At 37.0% G+C, this 16,993-nt stretch overlaps 1 protein-coding gene across 2 annotated transcripts in view; it reads left to right on the top strand.

Annotated features, from left to right (window-relative positions):
- Positions 1-16,993, top strand: part of KIF13B (kinesin family member 13B) — a 193,682-nt gene that overhangs the window by 64,423 nt on the left and 112,266 nt on the right. For both annotated transcript variants that reach the window (XM_026518909.4, XM_026518910.4), the window contains exons 4-9: positions 4,240-4,300; positions 5,911-6,003; positions 7,152-7,332; positions 10,562-10,649; positions 13,449-13,583; positions 15,963-16,075. In XM_026518909.4, coding sequence (XP_026374694.1) covers positions 4,240-4,300; positions 5,911-6,003; positions 7,152-7,332; positions 10,562-10,649; positions 13,449-13,583; positions 15,963-16,075 — 671 coding nt within the window. The remainder of the gene's footprint in view (positions 1-4,239; positions 4,301-5,910; positions 6,004-7,151; positions 7,333-10,561; positions 10,650-13,448; positions 13,584-15,962; positions 16,076-16,993) is intronic.

Consider the following 16,993-nt stretch of genomic DNA (forward strand, 5'->3'; position numbering starts at 1 on the left):
CCAGACTGTGGTCAGAACCGTGCTAGGCAGACTCATCTATGTTGTTCCCCAGACAGCTGGGGACACATTCTCAGGCCAACAGAAAGCCGCCCTGGCCCACAGCTTCATCAGGCAAATGTGCTTTCATTTTAGATTTGAGCCCAGATTCTAAAGAAACTTCAATGGAGTGCATCAGTTCTTGTATCTCTCAAGGAATTTATAGGCGTGCCAAAGTGGGCACAAGGACTATATTTTTGAATTGACCATTTGCTGCCATTACTTGGAACTTGTCGGGAAATTCAGATTTTTATCTACATTCTTGGGATTTTGTTTTTGAGTCTGCGGTTGAATTGTAATTCCATTCTCTATTGTTGCTAAAGTATGTACAGACACGGCTCTTTGGGATTGAGTAATTTTTTAAACAGTTTAATATGGCACTGGATTTCTTGATATATGTAAAATCAACTTAGTTTTTTCTCTTCTGTGAAAAGGTATTGGATTATTTCTGTTTCTCATATTTTTGATGGAGCTAGAGACTGGAGATTGCAATAAAGATGTGAGGAAACATTACGCGGCCATTTAAAAACTATTCATGTTTTATGTAATTCAGTTGTGTCTTAATGTTTAGAGAAAATGTTGACTTGACATAAAAAGTATGGAAGGACCAACACCACATTACTAACATAGTGGTTATGTCTAGGGAGAGGTATGCTTGGTGAATGGGAGACTTTTATTTTTTACTTTATGTTTTTGTATTATTTGACTTCGTGCAATGAATGTGTGTTTCTTTACTGTTACTTTAAAAAGTTTTTTTAAAAAAAATTTTAAAGGAATAATATTAGAAAGAAAAGGGCTTGTCTGCTTTAGGAAATTCTTGGCTGACAATTCCTATAACAATTTAAAGATTCCTATAATTGCAAAATTGCTAGAACTTGAGGAGGACCATTCAGTATTGTGAGCAAGTAGGAACTAAGTGTTCATTAGTTCCTAACTTTGTACCAGGCTGTGGTGCTTTCGTATAATTTGGGGAATGGAGCCAATCCAGCCTAGTGATGGAGAGCCTAGTGATAAACAGCCCCCTGGAGGAAAGGCTGGTTTCCAGTCCCAGCTTCCCCACCTGCCAGTCATCTGGTTCGACACTTCTTTGTACATCAGAGTCCCATGAACAGGGCCTAGTACCTGGATCGGCTACTGTAATGATTCCTTTAATGGTAGCTTCTCTACTGGAATTGAGAATTAGAAATGCAGTTGTTAAGGAAATCCCTAAATTAAAAAAAAAAAAAGAAAAGAAAGAAAAACCCATAATAATTGAGAGAGGAGTGCCTTATAGAGCCTGCTCTCTGATAAGTACGTGCATATGGTGACGGGCACCTTTGAAGGGAGAGCTAAGCTTACAAAAAAGAGCAGAATAGTTTCTAATTAACCTTGTTAAGAACAGAATTAAATAAAATTATAAGAGACGAGAGTTGAAAGCTAGAACCGAAGAAACTTAATTTGAACTTCACACTTTATTTATTCTCACCGTGCTGTAATGATTTCTCACTACGGCTGACAAATGTAGCTTGAAAAGCAGCCCCCTACCCGAAATTGTGATACACGGTCCTTTGGGACCACCTTCCATCTTCCTTCTTCTTTTCCTCCTCTCCCTGTTGGAGTGTTGCTAACACAGTGAACCACCACTCTTGACAGGTCCATGTTTAGCTTTGGAAATGTGGAGGATTAGTAATGTACAAAACAGCGCTTCTTCAGCTGGTGGATAGCTTCTGGGCTCCAGGGCTCTTGCCTCTTCCTAGGTCTTGTCAGCCATTAGGCTTCACCTAGCTTCCCATCACTGCCCCCTTTCAGGGAACAAATGCCTCCCTTGCCTGCTGTTTTGCACAAAGATAGTAGTGTTCTGATCATTTCCTGCTTTAAAGGTCTTTTTAACCAGTCGTCCTGGTAGTTGCCCCCAGGGTCGTCTCGTTGCTCATTTGGTTGTTCTCCTGGTGCCCTTCCAGTACTGGTCTTCCCTTTGCAGCCATTTTCTTCTGCACTTTTTTGGCCTGTGGTCTCCTTGTGGCCCCTGCTCCACCCCATTCTATCCCCCATGGGTCTCATTGCAACTATTTTTCAGGTAGTCTCAACTTCTCATCTAGGTACAAGCAAGCAGTCTAGCTTTCAAAAACTTAATTCTCCTTGCCCCTGTTCTACCTCCTTTTGGCCCTTTCCCTTTCTTTTTCTTTTCTTTTTTTTTTTTATAATTTTTATTTTGTTATATTAGTCACCATACAGTACATCCCCAGTTTTTGATGAAATGTTCCATGATTCATTATTTGCATATAACACCCAGTGCACCGTGCAACATGTGCCCTCCTTAATACCCATCACCGGCCTATCCCAATCCCCTACCCCCCTCCCCTCTGAAGCCCTCTGTTTGTTTCCCAGAGTCCACAGTCTCTCATGGTTCATTCCGCCTTCTCTTTACCCCCCCCCCCTTTATTCTTCCCTTTCTCTCTCCATCATTTTGAGTTAATTTCAGGTGGGAGAGGGATGTAGGCGTACATACTTAATTTACCACTTTCATCTAATTTTCTTTCTTTAAAATATTAACTTTTAGACCTTTGGTCTAGGTAGCCTTGTGAATTCAGACAGATGCAATCTCTTGCCAGCTCCAAACTTATAGCAGGGACAGAGAAAATATTTTTAAAATATTAAAATCATGTCATCATATTCAAAAACAGCGTAATGTAACTTCAGGGACTAGCAGCAAACTGGTGCTGAAGCCGTGTATTTACTGGGTCTTGGGATCCGAGGCAGGTTCTCGGAGGTGATTAGAAGTTTGCCTCTTGGAGATTAGAGGGGGCCTGATGTATGGGTGAGGACTGGAGAACTTGCCACTGAAGACTGATTTGAGTGAGACTCCAACACGAATGAAGGCTTAAGGAAAGGGTTCTGGCCACCAACATTGAGCTGTCTGTGTAAATTGGAGGGCGTGGAGACGTTCAGCTTTGGGAAGATCAAAATCTGGGCTTCGGTAGCTGGGAGTGGTGGCGTGGCTAGTCACGTAAAGGTGGCCAGAGGGAGAGGAAAAAACACAAGCAACCACGTAAACCATAAAACACAAACTCCCAATTCAGATGCACTTGCAAACTAACATGTAAAGGCCCAAGAGGAAAACTGTCGGCAGAAAGAGAGGCAACAGACTCCAAAAATTGAAAAGTCTGAACTACAAGCTGAAATGATTTTAAAAGCAATTACACTTGGGGCGCCTGGGTGGCCCAGTCGGTTAGGCGTCTGCCTTCGGCTCAGGTCATGATCTCAGGGTCCTGGGATCGAGCACTGCCTTGGGCTTTGCAGTCAGCAGGGGGTATACTTGTTCCCCTCCCTCTTCCTCTTTCCCTGCCCCCCACACATGCGCACACACTGTCTCTCAAATAAAAAAAAAGCTTTAAAAATGATTATACTTAAAATCCTTAGAGACTTAATTATAAATATGAAATCCAAAAAAAGAAAATTCAATGAAAAAAACTTACAAGATAGGAAAAAAAAAAAGCATGCGTATTTTGGAAAGTAGTAAATGAAAAAGAACCAAACAGAGATCGTCTGTGATGTCCCACAGGTGGTATTAACCACTAACCATATTCCAATGTGTGTCCTTACTACTTTTTATCTGTATAGATTTTGGTACAAACATGGGATCATAACTTTTACATTAATACAGGAACATTTTCTTACCAGTGTTCAACAGTCTTGGAGCTATGCAATATTGCATGTGGGTGTGTTATGAGTTTTTGAATCTGCTATTTTATAACTACTTTCAACATGCCATAGTAATCATCTTTACATTTTATTCTTTTAAGCATATCTTTATTTTCTCTGAGAAAAGTGAAAATGTAGAGAATACATGAAAGCATAAAGAAGACAAAGATTACTAATCTTATCATGCAGAGATAAACTTTCTATGTGTAACTGTGTGTGTGTTTGCATGTATATGTGTACATGATAGCCATTATATTATAAATACTGTTTTGTAACCTCCCCTTTTTTCACTTAACATTGTGAAGGGTTTCCATGTGAACTAAATTTCAGTATCACTTATAGGATGCTTAGTTGTTCATTGTAAAACTGTACCATAAATAATTTAACCTCCATTGTTAAGATAGTAAGATATTTTTATTTCACTACTATGAACAGCATTATCAGTGTTATAACACTGTTATAACATTATAAGTATGTTAAGGTTTTGTTCTTAGTATATACCATATTTTTATTTTTCAATAGGTGTTTGCATATGATCACTGTTTCTGGTCTATGGATGAATCAGTCAGAGAAAAGTATGCAGGTGAGTACAGCATCCTATTAACTACTATAGAAAAGCTGTTTTAATTTTTTTTCCAAGAGGTATTACAGCATTATTTTGTGTAACTTTAAGAACTGTATTGAGAATTTCCTCCTGTCTTTGCTGTTTTTACATTGATGGGGAAATAGGAGATTGACAGTGTGCTATTGTTGTTATAAGACAGTAAAGGTAAATTAATAGGGTGTACAGTTGAGGTTATCAAACACATTCCCAGACCTTACATGGGACGTGGAGCACACAGCAGCCACTTAGACTCCCTTAGATGTCTGTGATGTGGTCTAGAGAGGCAGCTTGGTATAGGAAAGTTGAGCACAGGGAAAAGGAAACCTGTAGTTTAGTCTAGGCTCTGCTCCTGCCTGCTCAGAATTCTGTTATTCTCTTACCCTCCTCACCAAGACTGTCTCAAGCTCCTTTACACCACAAATTTAGGACTAGAGGGACAGCCTTTTAATTTGCTTTATTCCTAACTGCTTATGACACCTGTTTCTAAGCAGTATCTTTTAAATATTGAGAGTCATATTGTATTGGCTTTTGTTATGAGACAGAGTAGTACTACAGCTGGTTCGAAAAGTTAAGGTTAATTTGCTCTAGCTGGCCCGAAGGATTGCTTACGGATTGCTTCTGTATCGGAAGTAAGATGATGCTATACTAATCTGGGAAATTAACTAGGAAGTGGGGCATAATGGAATGTTATTTATAGCGTTCAAAGTATAACAAACATAACAACATCCAGTCCTTTCATATTATATTCAAGCCTCAAAGAGAGGTTGAATGACTTTGTTTTGATTATTAACGTATTTAATTTAGCCTGTGGGGGAGAATTTGAACCTATTATTTTTGTTCATGATTGAAAGCTAGAAGACATTTTCAAGATATTCTTCTCTCCTCTAGCTGATATGTATTGTAGGCCCTATAATTAAAAACTATCATTGAGGAAAAGGAGAGGAGATTGACATGTATTATTGTTTTGAATTCTAGTACCCACTGAATAAAGCATTAGCTGGTGGTATATAGTTGAATTCAGGTCCATGGAGGTCCCTAGTATAAATTTTGGATATTTATAACAATTGTTTATAAAATTAGCAGTTCATTGCTTCTTGCATTGCAGAGGATTTTTGTCCAGTGTTTATTTATTCAAGTTCATATATCAGAAACTTTTTACTCATTTTCTATCATGTGCTAACTAGAAATACTTGAAGGCCATAAGCTTTTGGAAGCATTCATCAGGTCTAAAAATCTTTTTTTTTTTTTTTTAAGATTTTATTTATTTATTTGACAGTGGCAGCGAGAGAGGGAACACAAGCAAGGGGAGTGTGAGAGGGAGAAGCAGGCTTCCCGCTGCCGATCAGGGAGCCCGATGCGGGGCTCGATCCCAGGACCCTGGGATCATGACCTGAGCTGAAGGCAGACACTTAACGGCTGAGCCACCCAGGTGCCCCCAGGTCTAAAAATCTTATTTGGAGATAGACAATTTGAAAAAGTACATTTCTAAGAGAGTTGTTTTTAGTTTTCAAAAAATTGTTCGTATGTAGTTTTGGCTTAAAATATCCTTTCTTATTCTCTCTCTCTCTCGCTCGCTCTCGCTCTTTCAGGTCAAGATGATGTTTTCAAGTGCCTTGGGGAGAATATCCTTCAGAATGCTTTCGATGGTTACAATGCATGTATCTTTGCCTATGGACAGACCGGTAATGTTAAATAATATATACATACATATATATATATATGTATATATATATATATAAGCTTTAAAGATCATAACAGAGAAAGTAACAAAGAGAATACATATTGTTAGCATTTTATCAGTTACAATTGATGAGGAACATTTTGACTTCTGTACCTCTGTGGTTACCAGGAAAGAAAATCTATTTAAAGTGAAGGAGTCACTTTTATAAGGGTATATCATATAGCTTCTCCAGTTGAAAACTAGTCTTTATGGAAGAATGCTTCCAATACTTTTTAAGAGGCAGTATGTGATGTGGTTAAAAGAGCATGGATTCTGAGCCAGGGTAGCTCATCCCCAGCTCAGCTGCTATGAAACTTACACTTCAGTTTCCTTATTTGTAAAATGTTGGTGAGTATAGGCCTTCCCTATAGGATTGTCACAATGAGTTAACATCGAATACTTATAGAAAAGGCCTGGTCCTTACGAAGTGGTGTTTTGGTTTTTGTTACTATGACATTGATACAGCGTCAAGTGATAAAAGCAGCAATTTGTATGATTAAAAATACATTTATAAAAGCATTGCTACTAAAGAAGGAAAAAGAGTTGTACTTAAGAGTTAGGACTATGCACGATTTAATGTTTTCCTTTCTATTTTTCTGTGTTCTCTGAATTTTCTTTAATGAATATGTATTTTTGGTACAATGGAGAAAATAATTTTATAGTACAAAAAAGAAGATTACTCTTTGGTTTCTACATTGTTGCCAAAGGGTAGTAAGTTAATTTGCTCTGGGGCCTATAGGGATAATGTGTATTTTTTGTGCTATGATTAGTGGTTGGGAACAGTCACAATAGTATTCATCATATGGATCTTCCCAGTTAATTTTAGAAAGCTCAGACCTCAGTTTTTTGGTTGTTTGAGGTACTTTTTTTTAAAGTATGAAGATGGTTAAAGAATGTTTTTATTTTCTTCCTAAAAGATATTTCCTTTAGATTTTACATATGTAATAGGAAAGCTTCTGTATTTATTAGTCTTGTCTTTTTATTTGGGTATATTTCTTATTTTCTTTTGGGCATTTTGCCACGTGCTAGTAATTTATTATGAGTAATGGAAAGAGAGTTATGTATTTAAACTTCTCAAAGACAGTAATAACTATGATTTCCACTTTTTAGGATCTGGAAAGTCTTATACCATGATGGGCACAGCTGACCAACCTGGATTAATTCCAAGACTTTGTAGTGGACTCTTTGAACGAACTCAGAAAGAGGAAAATGAAGAACAGAGTTTTAAAGTAGAAGTGTCCTATATGGAAATTTATAATGAAAAAGTTAGAGACCTTCTTGATCCCAAAGGGTAAAGGACTTTGGAAACTCTAATGTTATAGTGTTGTGGACTAAAACAGACTTATAAATTGGCTCAAGTGAAATTTTTTATACTGAACTCTGGTAGAGAGTTATTTATCTAGTTATTGTCTTTGTGCTTTTATCTGTTTATCTAGTTATTGTCCTTGTGACTTTGTTTTTAGTCACATTGAGCAGCTTCCTGCATTCAGTTCTGGCTTTTGCATTTAGGACTGAGTTGGGGCAGGGAAGTATTGTTGAACGCATGTATTTGCCTCATACTGCCTTTCTCAGATATATCCAAAACCACAAACAAAAAATATGCATTGAAAATTAAGTTACTTAGTATCAGACTGGTATCCTTAATCATGTAGGGTTTTTTCCTTTCTTTCTTTAAAAAAAAAAAAGACCAAGAAATTTCAGGTGGAAATTTAGCTTTATTTTCTTTGCAGGCTATGAAGTAAGGGAGAAGCATAATCAGAGATTTAAAACCTGGACTTCAGGATAGTTAATTTAAAAAATTCCCAGAGAAAAAGAGTGTCCCCTTTTACAGCATAGACTTTGAAAGAGAAGTGGTTCGAAAGTATTAGAAAGCCTTAGAAAATGCTGTTCTCACTCTGCAGTCATAACTGAACCTAATGAGGAAGATAAGACACGTCTGAGGAAATCTGTCCATTGCACAGAGTTTTCTGCATCAGATTTTAAGGAAGTGCAACCACAATGAGAAAGAAACCAATAATAACCACAGCCTGTGGCTTACAGATACTGTAAGAACAGTGTTCTTAAGGTCAGAGAGCCAAGTGGGCTGAGGTTTTACAGAGAGTGCGGAGTTACCAGGGGACGCTTAGTTATGTTTGGGTGAAGAAGATGATCGAAGAAAGGTGGTCTTAGAAGCAGTGCATTGTAGTGATGCTCAGTCAGGAAAACGTGTCAGCCCCTCACTGGCATCTCTTTTCTTTGACAAAGAAGATGATCTTTGGGCCTTTCCCAATGACATTCAGTTGGCACTTAAGCGTTTCAATGTAATACTTAACATTTGTTGAATGATCATTATTACATGCTGGGCACTATGCAAGGTGGAAAGGAAGATCTCATGATATGGACGGAATGAGAGTTTTGGGAACAAATAATTATAATACAGTGCAATAATGCTTTTAAATTGTGAAAGAGGCTTATACAAAATAGGTGAGAGCAAAGAGGGAATGAGAAGAAGATATGATTCCACGGAAGGTACTTGATGAGTTTTGTGCTGAGTAGGAGTTTGTCCACAAGGAAGTTAGATGAGAACCATTCAGGCATGGGGGACAGCCTGTGCTAGAGAATGGAGGTGTAAGAAATCACTTGCTTGGAGAGTGACCCCGCTGACCAGTGTGGCTGGAGGACACCAAGCGTGAAAGTCAAAACAGGAAACAAAAGGAGGCCAGAGGTAGGGAGGTTATAGCCTAGGTTATAACCCACATCTTGCTGAATGTTGTGTCCTTGTAGTTTTCCCGACTCTGCCCTGACTACTCGTCCCTGCACCTTCACCTCTGTGAAGAGCATCCCTTTCTTTGAGATCCCAGGCCTACTCTTGCCAGAAATTCTTAGCTGACTTCATTCCTGTGTTTTGTATTCCACAGTGCTTGTGTGGAATAGCTTGAACTTTATCTACAATTTGCTCGGAGTCTTTAGTAATTTCTTATTATGTTTGTCTTGTGTGTCGTTAGTAGTTAACAGCATGGGCTTGGGGTTCACATAGCTCTGCATCCAGGTCCTCTAATCGTTACCTATCGAGGAAGTTCCTTATGCTTATGCCTCATTTGTACCGAAGGGATGATAACATTATAGCACAATATCACAAAGGGCTGTTGTGGAGATTGTGTGGGATGATATACCTGAGGTTTTAGAACATTTTCTTAGTAAGTGTCCAGTAAGGGCTAACTGCTACTGCTGTCTCCTCCATGAAAGTGTCTTGAGGATTTTTGCATTGTTTCTGAGGAGTCGAAGTGAATGGATTAAAAACTCTAATGGCGATCCCTTTTTAGTGAAAGACTTTTGAGAAAACTTAGTTTTGTTTTGTTTTTTAAAGACTTATGTATTTATTTATTTCAGCTAAGCATGGAGCCCAGCGTGGGGCTCAATCTCACAACCCTGAGATCATGACCTGAGCCGAAATCAAGAGTCAGATGCTTAACCGACTGAGCCATGCAGGCACCAGAGAACTTAGTTTTTTAAATCAAGTACTGATTTTATGAATTCAGTTATCTTTTTAAGAGAATAGGAAAAATGAAAGGAAAAAGTTATGAAATAGTATGTCGTGAGATCAGACTTAAGTCAGATATTTGTTCTATATTAATTTCAGGTACAGTTTTATAGTAGTAAGTGAAGTTTTTGGTGGCTGGTCCTAGAGTAGTGGAGGATTTCAAGTCATTAGAAAATAAGTTCATAAAATAAGAATCACTTGCAATCTCACTATCGACAAATAGTCCTTTTTTTTATTCTAATGTTTATATTTTTTACAGAGCTTTTTTGAGATAGAATTCATTTACCATGCAGTCATCAAGGAATATTCTTACTGGTTTTTGGTTATTATAATTAAGTATGCTATATGCTTTCAGTTTTTGGCCAGTGCCCCTTACTGAGTTTGTTAGTTCTTTGTTTGTAAGCGGTATTTATTTGTTTTTTAATCATGAATAAGTATTAATTTTATCGAATTCTTTTCACTCCATTTATTGAAATGATAACGTGGTTTTTCCCCCATTTAGTCAATCTGTTGGTGTAGTGTGGTAAAGGACATGAATCTTTCTCCCATGTTAAAACAACCCAGTAGCCCTGCGATCAGCCTAATATTATATTTTTAAGTCATTATTAAATTCAGTCTGTTGTTTGTCTTTTTTCATGATTGAGATTGGTCTTGAGTTTTCTTTCTTGCACAGTTAACATTTATTGAGTTTCTGTTCTTTGTACCACATTCTGTGAAATGACAAGTAGATTGTTTGTATTTATTTGACTCTGCATTCTTTGTGGTAGTAAATAGACATCCCACAGTGTACCCTTTTGAGTGATGTGATATTTTACCACATTATGAAGTTTTTCTTACCAGTCGAGATCTTAAAATTTGGTTTATATTCTTCTTAGATCAAGTTAGTTGGTTATTTTTACTTAGGATTTTGTTGAATTCAGTGTATATTTTTATGGAGCATGATTGAGTCCTTTTAAAAACAGGTTATTGTTTTAAAATTCTTACTTTTCTTAATGAGCAGAAGTCGTCAAACGTTAAAAGTCAGAGAGCACAATGTGTTGGGACCCTATGTCGATGGACTTTCCAAACTGGCTGTCACAAGCTACAAGGTAATAACCTCCTTTCTGTAAACTGCTGACATTCACTGTAGCAAATTATTTCTTGTTTAATTTGTGATGATTATTTTTCTTGAAATTAAAAAAGATTACAGTAGCATTACCTAATAAGCTACTTTTTACAAAGATCTTTCTTAAAAAGCTATATATGGCTATTAGGACAATATAATTTTAAGAGAAGGTGTATGTACACATTTGCAAAGCATACCTATTCATCTGTTGTGAAATACACCTTTTTTTCATATTTTATGAGCACTAAAATTGTGATGTTCCTTACAATTGCATCTTAAAATTATAAATAGCAGCATTTTTCTTCCCTAGTAGTGCATAAGATAATGAAGTTGCCTATGCTTTCATTGATTTAATGAAATAAAACATATGAATTGGGTAGTTGGAATTCAAAGTCTGTTTCTAATTTGAGAGGATCACTCATTGGCCTTTTATTCTCTTCATTTTCAAACTTACAGTTCTGCTTTGTGTGGATCCATCAGGCTTTGCGCTTTGGGGAAATGGGGGTGGAGTGAGATGCTGTGATGTAATGTACATTGAAGTAAGAGTCAGAGAATGTTGATCTGGTGACACTTAATCCTCTTGTGTGACTCTTGTATGACTCTGGATCACGTACTCACTAATCCTCTTTGTCCCCATTTTTAAAATGGAAATTAGTTTTATTGTTTTGATTATCTTATGAGGTAGGTCCATTTGTTTTTTTGTTCATTGATGTTTCTCTCATTTGGTCAGTGATGCTCCATTTAGTAAACGTTAGGTACTTCATTTGGTAAACATTTATTGAACACCTGTCATGAGCCAGACTTTGTGCTAGGTGGTGAGGATATAAAAAGTGAGTGAGATGGTCCATGTCCTCAAGATGCTTATAGATGTTATTATAAAGGTGTTCTAAAACAACATGATTTTAAGAGCAGTGAGAAATGCGTGTTTAGATTCATGGTAGTTTGGAGGAGGGGGGGTACCTACCTTAAATGGATATGTAGGTGTCTGGGAAGGGTGGTGTCTAAGAAGACTTCCTGGAAGAGAACAAATGAGATAATGTGAAAAGTCTTCGACAATGCTAGGGTTTGATATAAATGTTAGTAGGTATTGTTATCTTAATAACAATAATTTGAGAACTTATTTATGCAACACTGGAGAGAGATCAGATTTTTTGAAGGCTCAGAGGAGACTGGAAAGTGTAGAGAGACCTTCTGCTTGTTTAAAAAATTAAAAGGCTCAATACAGAGTTATTATGCATGAGACAACAGATTGGGGACCAATAAATAAGTGTGGGCTAAACAGGGTGAAGCTTTTACATTAAGTCTCAGGATTGTCAGATTTAATAGATCTAAAATGGATTTGGAATGGATCTAAAAACTGTGAATTTTACTTTTTGTGTTGGTTTTTCCATTTTGGTGCCTACTTAAAATTCTCTTTATAGTTAATGTTTCTACTTTCATATTGAATTTTTTCATAAACATTATTCTTTTTTATTGATACAGCAAAATAGAAAATTAATTATTTTCAAAGTTTTTCATATATGTGTGTCAATTAAGATGGCATTGGCTGCAAATAACAGGAAGATATAATAGGATTTAAGTTCTTTGGAACATGAATTGCTATCTATTTTGTTCTTTATTTATTCTCAGAATTCAAAATGTACCTGTCATTTTAATAGGTGACTTCCATATATATTTAAGTGAACAAATGAGTGAATGAAAGAGTGAATGGTCAGAGGGCTGTTACAGTGGCTCCAGGGATGCTGTTGGGGACCTAGATTCCTTCCAGCTCTCCACATAGAGCCAGCTCTGTGGTAGTGCCCTTATGTTCACAGTTCAAGATCTTAGCTCTTAGAACCAAGATGTGAGAGCATGCCTACTCCCTTTAAGGAGAATTCCCAGATGACTTTGGTCTCGTTTGCTAAAACTTAATCCTATGGCCAGACTGAGCTGCAAGGGCATCTGGGAAATGTAGTCTCAGTTCCACTGCAAGGTGCTCAGCTCTGGGTTCCTTTCCTAGAACAAAAATGAGACAGGGTAAGAGGAGACAACTAGTCCACTCTTTCATACATACCATCTTTCTTGTTCCTTATTAAAAGCCTTATAAGGTAGATTATATTATAGCTCTGTATTGTTACTTATGAAACTAAAGTTCAGTTTGGTTAAGTGACTATTTTTAGAGCTTATAACATTTAAAAAAAATGAAGATCCCATCCCATGATCTTTCAAGTGCATCATGCTATCTCCTTTTTAGCAATAATGGCAATGAAGTAGTAAATCTGTGCAGAAATTTAGTTTCTTGATATTCTGTTTTCAAAAACAGGTCTGGTATAATACACACTAATATGGTGACACAGTGTTGTGCCTGGATGAGGGGCTTAAAATTATTTTTGTTTGTTGCTTATTCATATAATCTGATTTAACAGTTGTCTTCTATTGTTTCTGTCATTAAAGAAACTAATTTTTTTTTAAATTTCTAGATTAGATTAGGTTTGACATGATGTATCTGTCCATCTTATGGGTCTCCACATGTGGCTTCTAAACTTTTCTAATTCTCAGTCAAAGCTGTTGCTTTATTTGGCACCTACAGAAAGTAAATGTGTTTTGTTTGAGTTTTCAGAGACAGTATTGGCTATTATATTCTGTGGAGCTTAATATTCATTGAAAAACAAAGTGTAAATGTGTAAACTCCAAATGTGGTTGACTGAGTAGTGAAACTTGTAATGCATTTCACAGGATAGCAGAATTTTGATGTTTATTTGACAGATAATGAAATATGTGTCTATGACTTGTTTCTACTTAGGATATTGAGTCTTTGATGTCTGAGGGTAACAAGTCTCGTACAGTTGCTGCCACCAACATGAATGAGGAGAGCAGTCGATCCCATGCAGTCTTCAAAATCACCCTTACACATACTTTGTATGATGTGAAGTCTGGGGTAGGTATTCACATGCTTGACCTTTTTTTTTTTTTTTAAATATTTCTAAAGTATATCATGATTTATCATGTTCCATTCCCTTCAGGTGTTAGATGACTTAAAGTCCTAGTGAGACATGGGTATTAGTTAGGACTCAGCAAGACACAGAAGCCACTGTAGGTAAACAGAAAGGGATTTAATGGTGGGATTGAGTGATTACAAAGTTGTTAGAACACTTGAGGAAGAGTGGATTCTAGACTGAATCTCTAGGAATAACAATGTAGATTTCATCCACCAAGGATGGTACTACCTCTGAGGCCACCACTAGAGCTGTGAGCTCCAGGCCTCCTGACAGCTGTGGTCTGCGACACAGCACTTAGTGAAGCTGCCTCATAGTGACCTGGAAGCTGGAGAATGTAAACTGAGACACTTGTAGAAAACCTCATGCTTCCATGATCCTGCTTGCCAGCAGAACAAAGCCGAAACAGGCCAGGGGGATGACCTCTACTTTGCTTTTGCTTTCCAAATCTGAAGCAAGTATATCTGCTTGGCAGAACCTAAGTCACATTCCGAACCCTGGCTGCCAGCGAGTCTGAGAAATGCAGTTTTCACTTCCACCCTGTCCATCTAAAGGAAGGTGGGACAGAAGTTCAACATGCTGATGGTTCACAGCCTCTACCACAGCATTTTTTGAGCTTTAAACTTGGATGACTAGCTGTGTAAGCTCATGTTAACTCTAGCTGATTTAGGAGAGATTGTTTTGAAATGTTAACTTCTGCTAAACAGCTAAGTATTAGAAGGAATAAACATTAGTGGGGAAATTGTACTATAAAATCAGTAGATTTGTAGAATGATTTTTTGAGTATTTGGTTTTGAAGCTCATGAAGAGTAAACAGAGCCAGAGATGTATATGCTTCTACCTCGCTGAAAACGTCTCGTTTTTCCTCTTACTTTTTATGTGAATATTTGCGTATTTTATTTTGGTGCCTACCCCCTAGCAAATCAGTTTCAAATACCAGAAGCTAAAATAACCATGCTGGCAGAATGCTATATTTTGGCAAGATTTTCATTTGCTGAAAGCATATTTTTCTTTTTTTTACCATCACAGCAAGATTAGTGTAACAACAAAAAGTTCTTTGTTTTCTATTTCCTTTTCAGCACAAAACAAAAAACATATTGATGACCTTTTTTTTTTTTTTAACCAAAAGTACTTTTGATTTGGGAAGCTGAATATCCTTTTGTTAGCAATATGTTTATTTATGGAAATAAATATAAATGTATATATTAAAGAAAAGTTTTAAGAAATGATCCAGTCTGTAGATTTGGGCATTGCTTTCCCACATTTCTTGTATTGCTGTATTTCTTGTATTGAAGTATAAAATATCTGTTATGTGTGTGATTACATTATGGAATATTTTTGATAAAGGAAAATGTCAGTATATATGTGTGTATATATATAATAACTAGAGAAATAGGTAAATTTAATACTGGAAACTATGAAATAAGGGAATTACTATATGTAAATATGAAAAATATAAGAAAGTGTTGAGTTTCTGAGAGATCCTATTATGTAAAATATTAATTTTTTAAGACCAGTAAGAATTGCAAATATTTTTCTTTCAGGGATATTGGTAAATATTTTGAGATTTTAAGCAGATTTTAAGCATGTCATATTAAAATTCACATTTAATAAGTGCTTTTATATAATTCTCTATGAAAATTTTATTGGGGGGTGCCTGGGTGGCTCAGTTGGTTAAGCGTCTGCCTTCGGTTCAGGTCGTGATCCTGGGGTCTTGGGATCGAGCCCCATGGCTCTCTGCTCAACAGGAAGTCTGCTTCTCCCTCTGTGTTCCTCCTCTTTCTCTTTCTCTATCAAATAAATAAATCTTAAAAAAAAGAAAATTTTATTGGGTTCCCTTCAAAATGTCCCATTTTGGGGGGTGCTGTTTTTCTGAGATAACTTTCACTTGTGTCTGGATTAGTAGAGTTGGGTAAAATTTTATATATATCTACTACTAGACTATACAGTTCTCTTATACTGTTTTTTTTTTTTTTTTAAGATTTATTTGTTTTAGAGAGAGAGAGTGCATCCCTGTGTGCGTGCGAGCAGGGGGAGGGGCAGAGAGAGAAAGGTAATCAAGCAGACTCCCGGCTGAGTGCAGAGCCTTACTCAGGGCTTGATTCCAGGACCCCGAGATCAAGACCTGAGCCAAAACCAAGAGTTGGACACCTAACCAACGAGCCACCCAGGCGCCCCCTCTTACACTGTTTTATAGCAACACAAGCTAATTTTGAAATTATGTTTTAATAAAGGGTTTAGATAATAAACTCATGTGGTAGAGACGTAAGACTTTCTGCATTCTTTAACTGTTTACTAGTATTTGTTGATTGACCTTCTAGACATCTGGAGAGAAAGTGGGCAAACTGAGCTTGGTTGATTTAGCTGGCAGTGAGCGAGCAACGAAAACCGGAGCTGCTGGGGACAGGTTGAAGGAGGGGAGCAACATCAACAAGTAAGTTTTCCAGAAGCTTACTTTTATTGCTTTACTGATTTAAGAGCCAAATGGGAGAACTTCTGTGGTTATTAAAAGAATAAGATGCTGGAATGATTGAAGTTATAATGAATAAATAATGGAGAATTTTTTTCATATATATTTATATTTGTAAATTATATATATAATATATAATATATAAGATATAATTTTATGTATTATATTATAATATTATTTATATAGTTTATATTATTATATTACATATAATATAATAATATAAAATTTTATGTGTGTGTGTATGTATATATGTGTGTGTGTGTGTGTGTGTGTGTGTGTGTGTGTGTATATATATATAATTTATTTATTTTATGGGCCCGAGCCTGTTTTATGTTTTGTTGAAATGTCTGATGGGGCTGAGGAGCACAGTCAAGTCAGAGGTGTCTCAAGAGCGCCTGTCTCGAGATCTGGGGCTGGGTAATTCTTCGTTCCAGGGACTGTTCTTGTGTATTGTAGGATGTTTAGGGGAATCCCTGGCCGTACCCACTAGATGGCGGTAGTACCTGCCACCTCTCTTCTCCCACCCCCAGTTGTGACAACCCAAATATGTCTGTGGACCTTGCCGAATTCTCCCTGTGGGGGCACAGTAGTCCTCCAGTTGAGAACCACTGGTCTGAGCTATGAAAAAGGACCAAGGTAATGGTCTCTCAGAGTCCAGCTGTTGATCTCAACCTGCGTGTCACTGTCTGAACCAACATCAACTTGTGTACTAGCCACACTGGGCTTTCCCTTGTATGACTATTGTGGTGGTGCTCATTTATACCAAGAAGCTAGAGTTTTATAAAGTAATCTTTTGCGTATAAACTCCTTCATATGGTTATATTTTCTACCTGAAGCTAAAGATTGGCTCCTTATGGGCAGAAATCCAGAAGGACGCATAAC

Source organism: Ursus arctos, unplaced genomic scaffold (genome assembly GCF_023065955.2).
Source record: "Ursus arctos isolate Adak ecotype North America unplaced genomic scaffold, UrsArc2.0 scaffold_11, whole genome shotgun sequence".
Classification (NCBI taxonomy): domain Eukaryota; kingdom Metazoa; phylum Chordata; class Mammalia; order Carnivora; family Ursidae; genus Ursus; species Ursus arctos.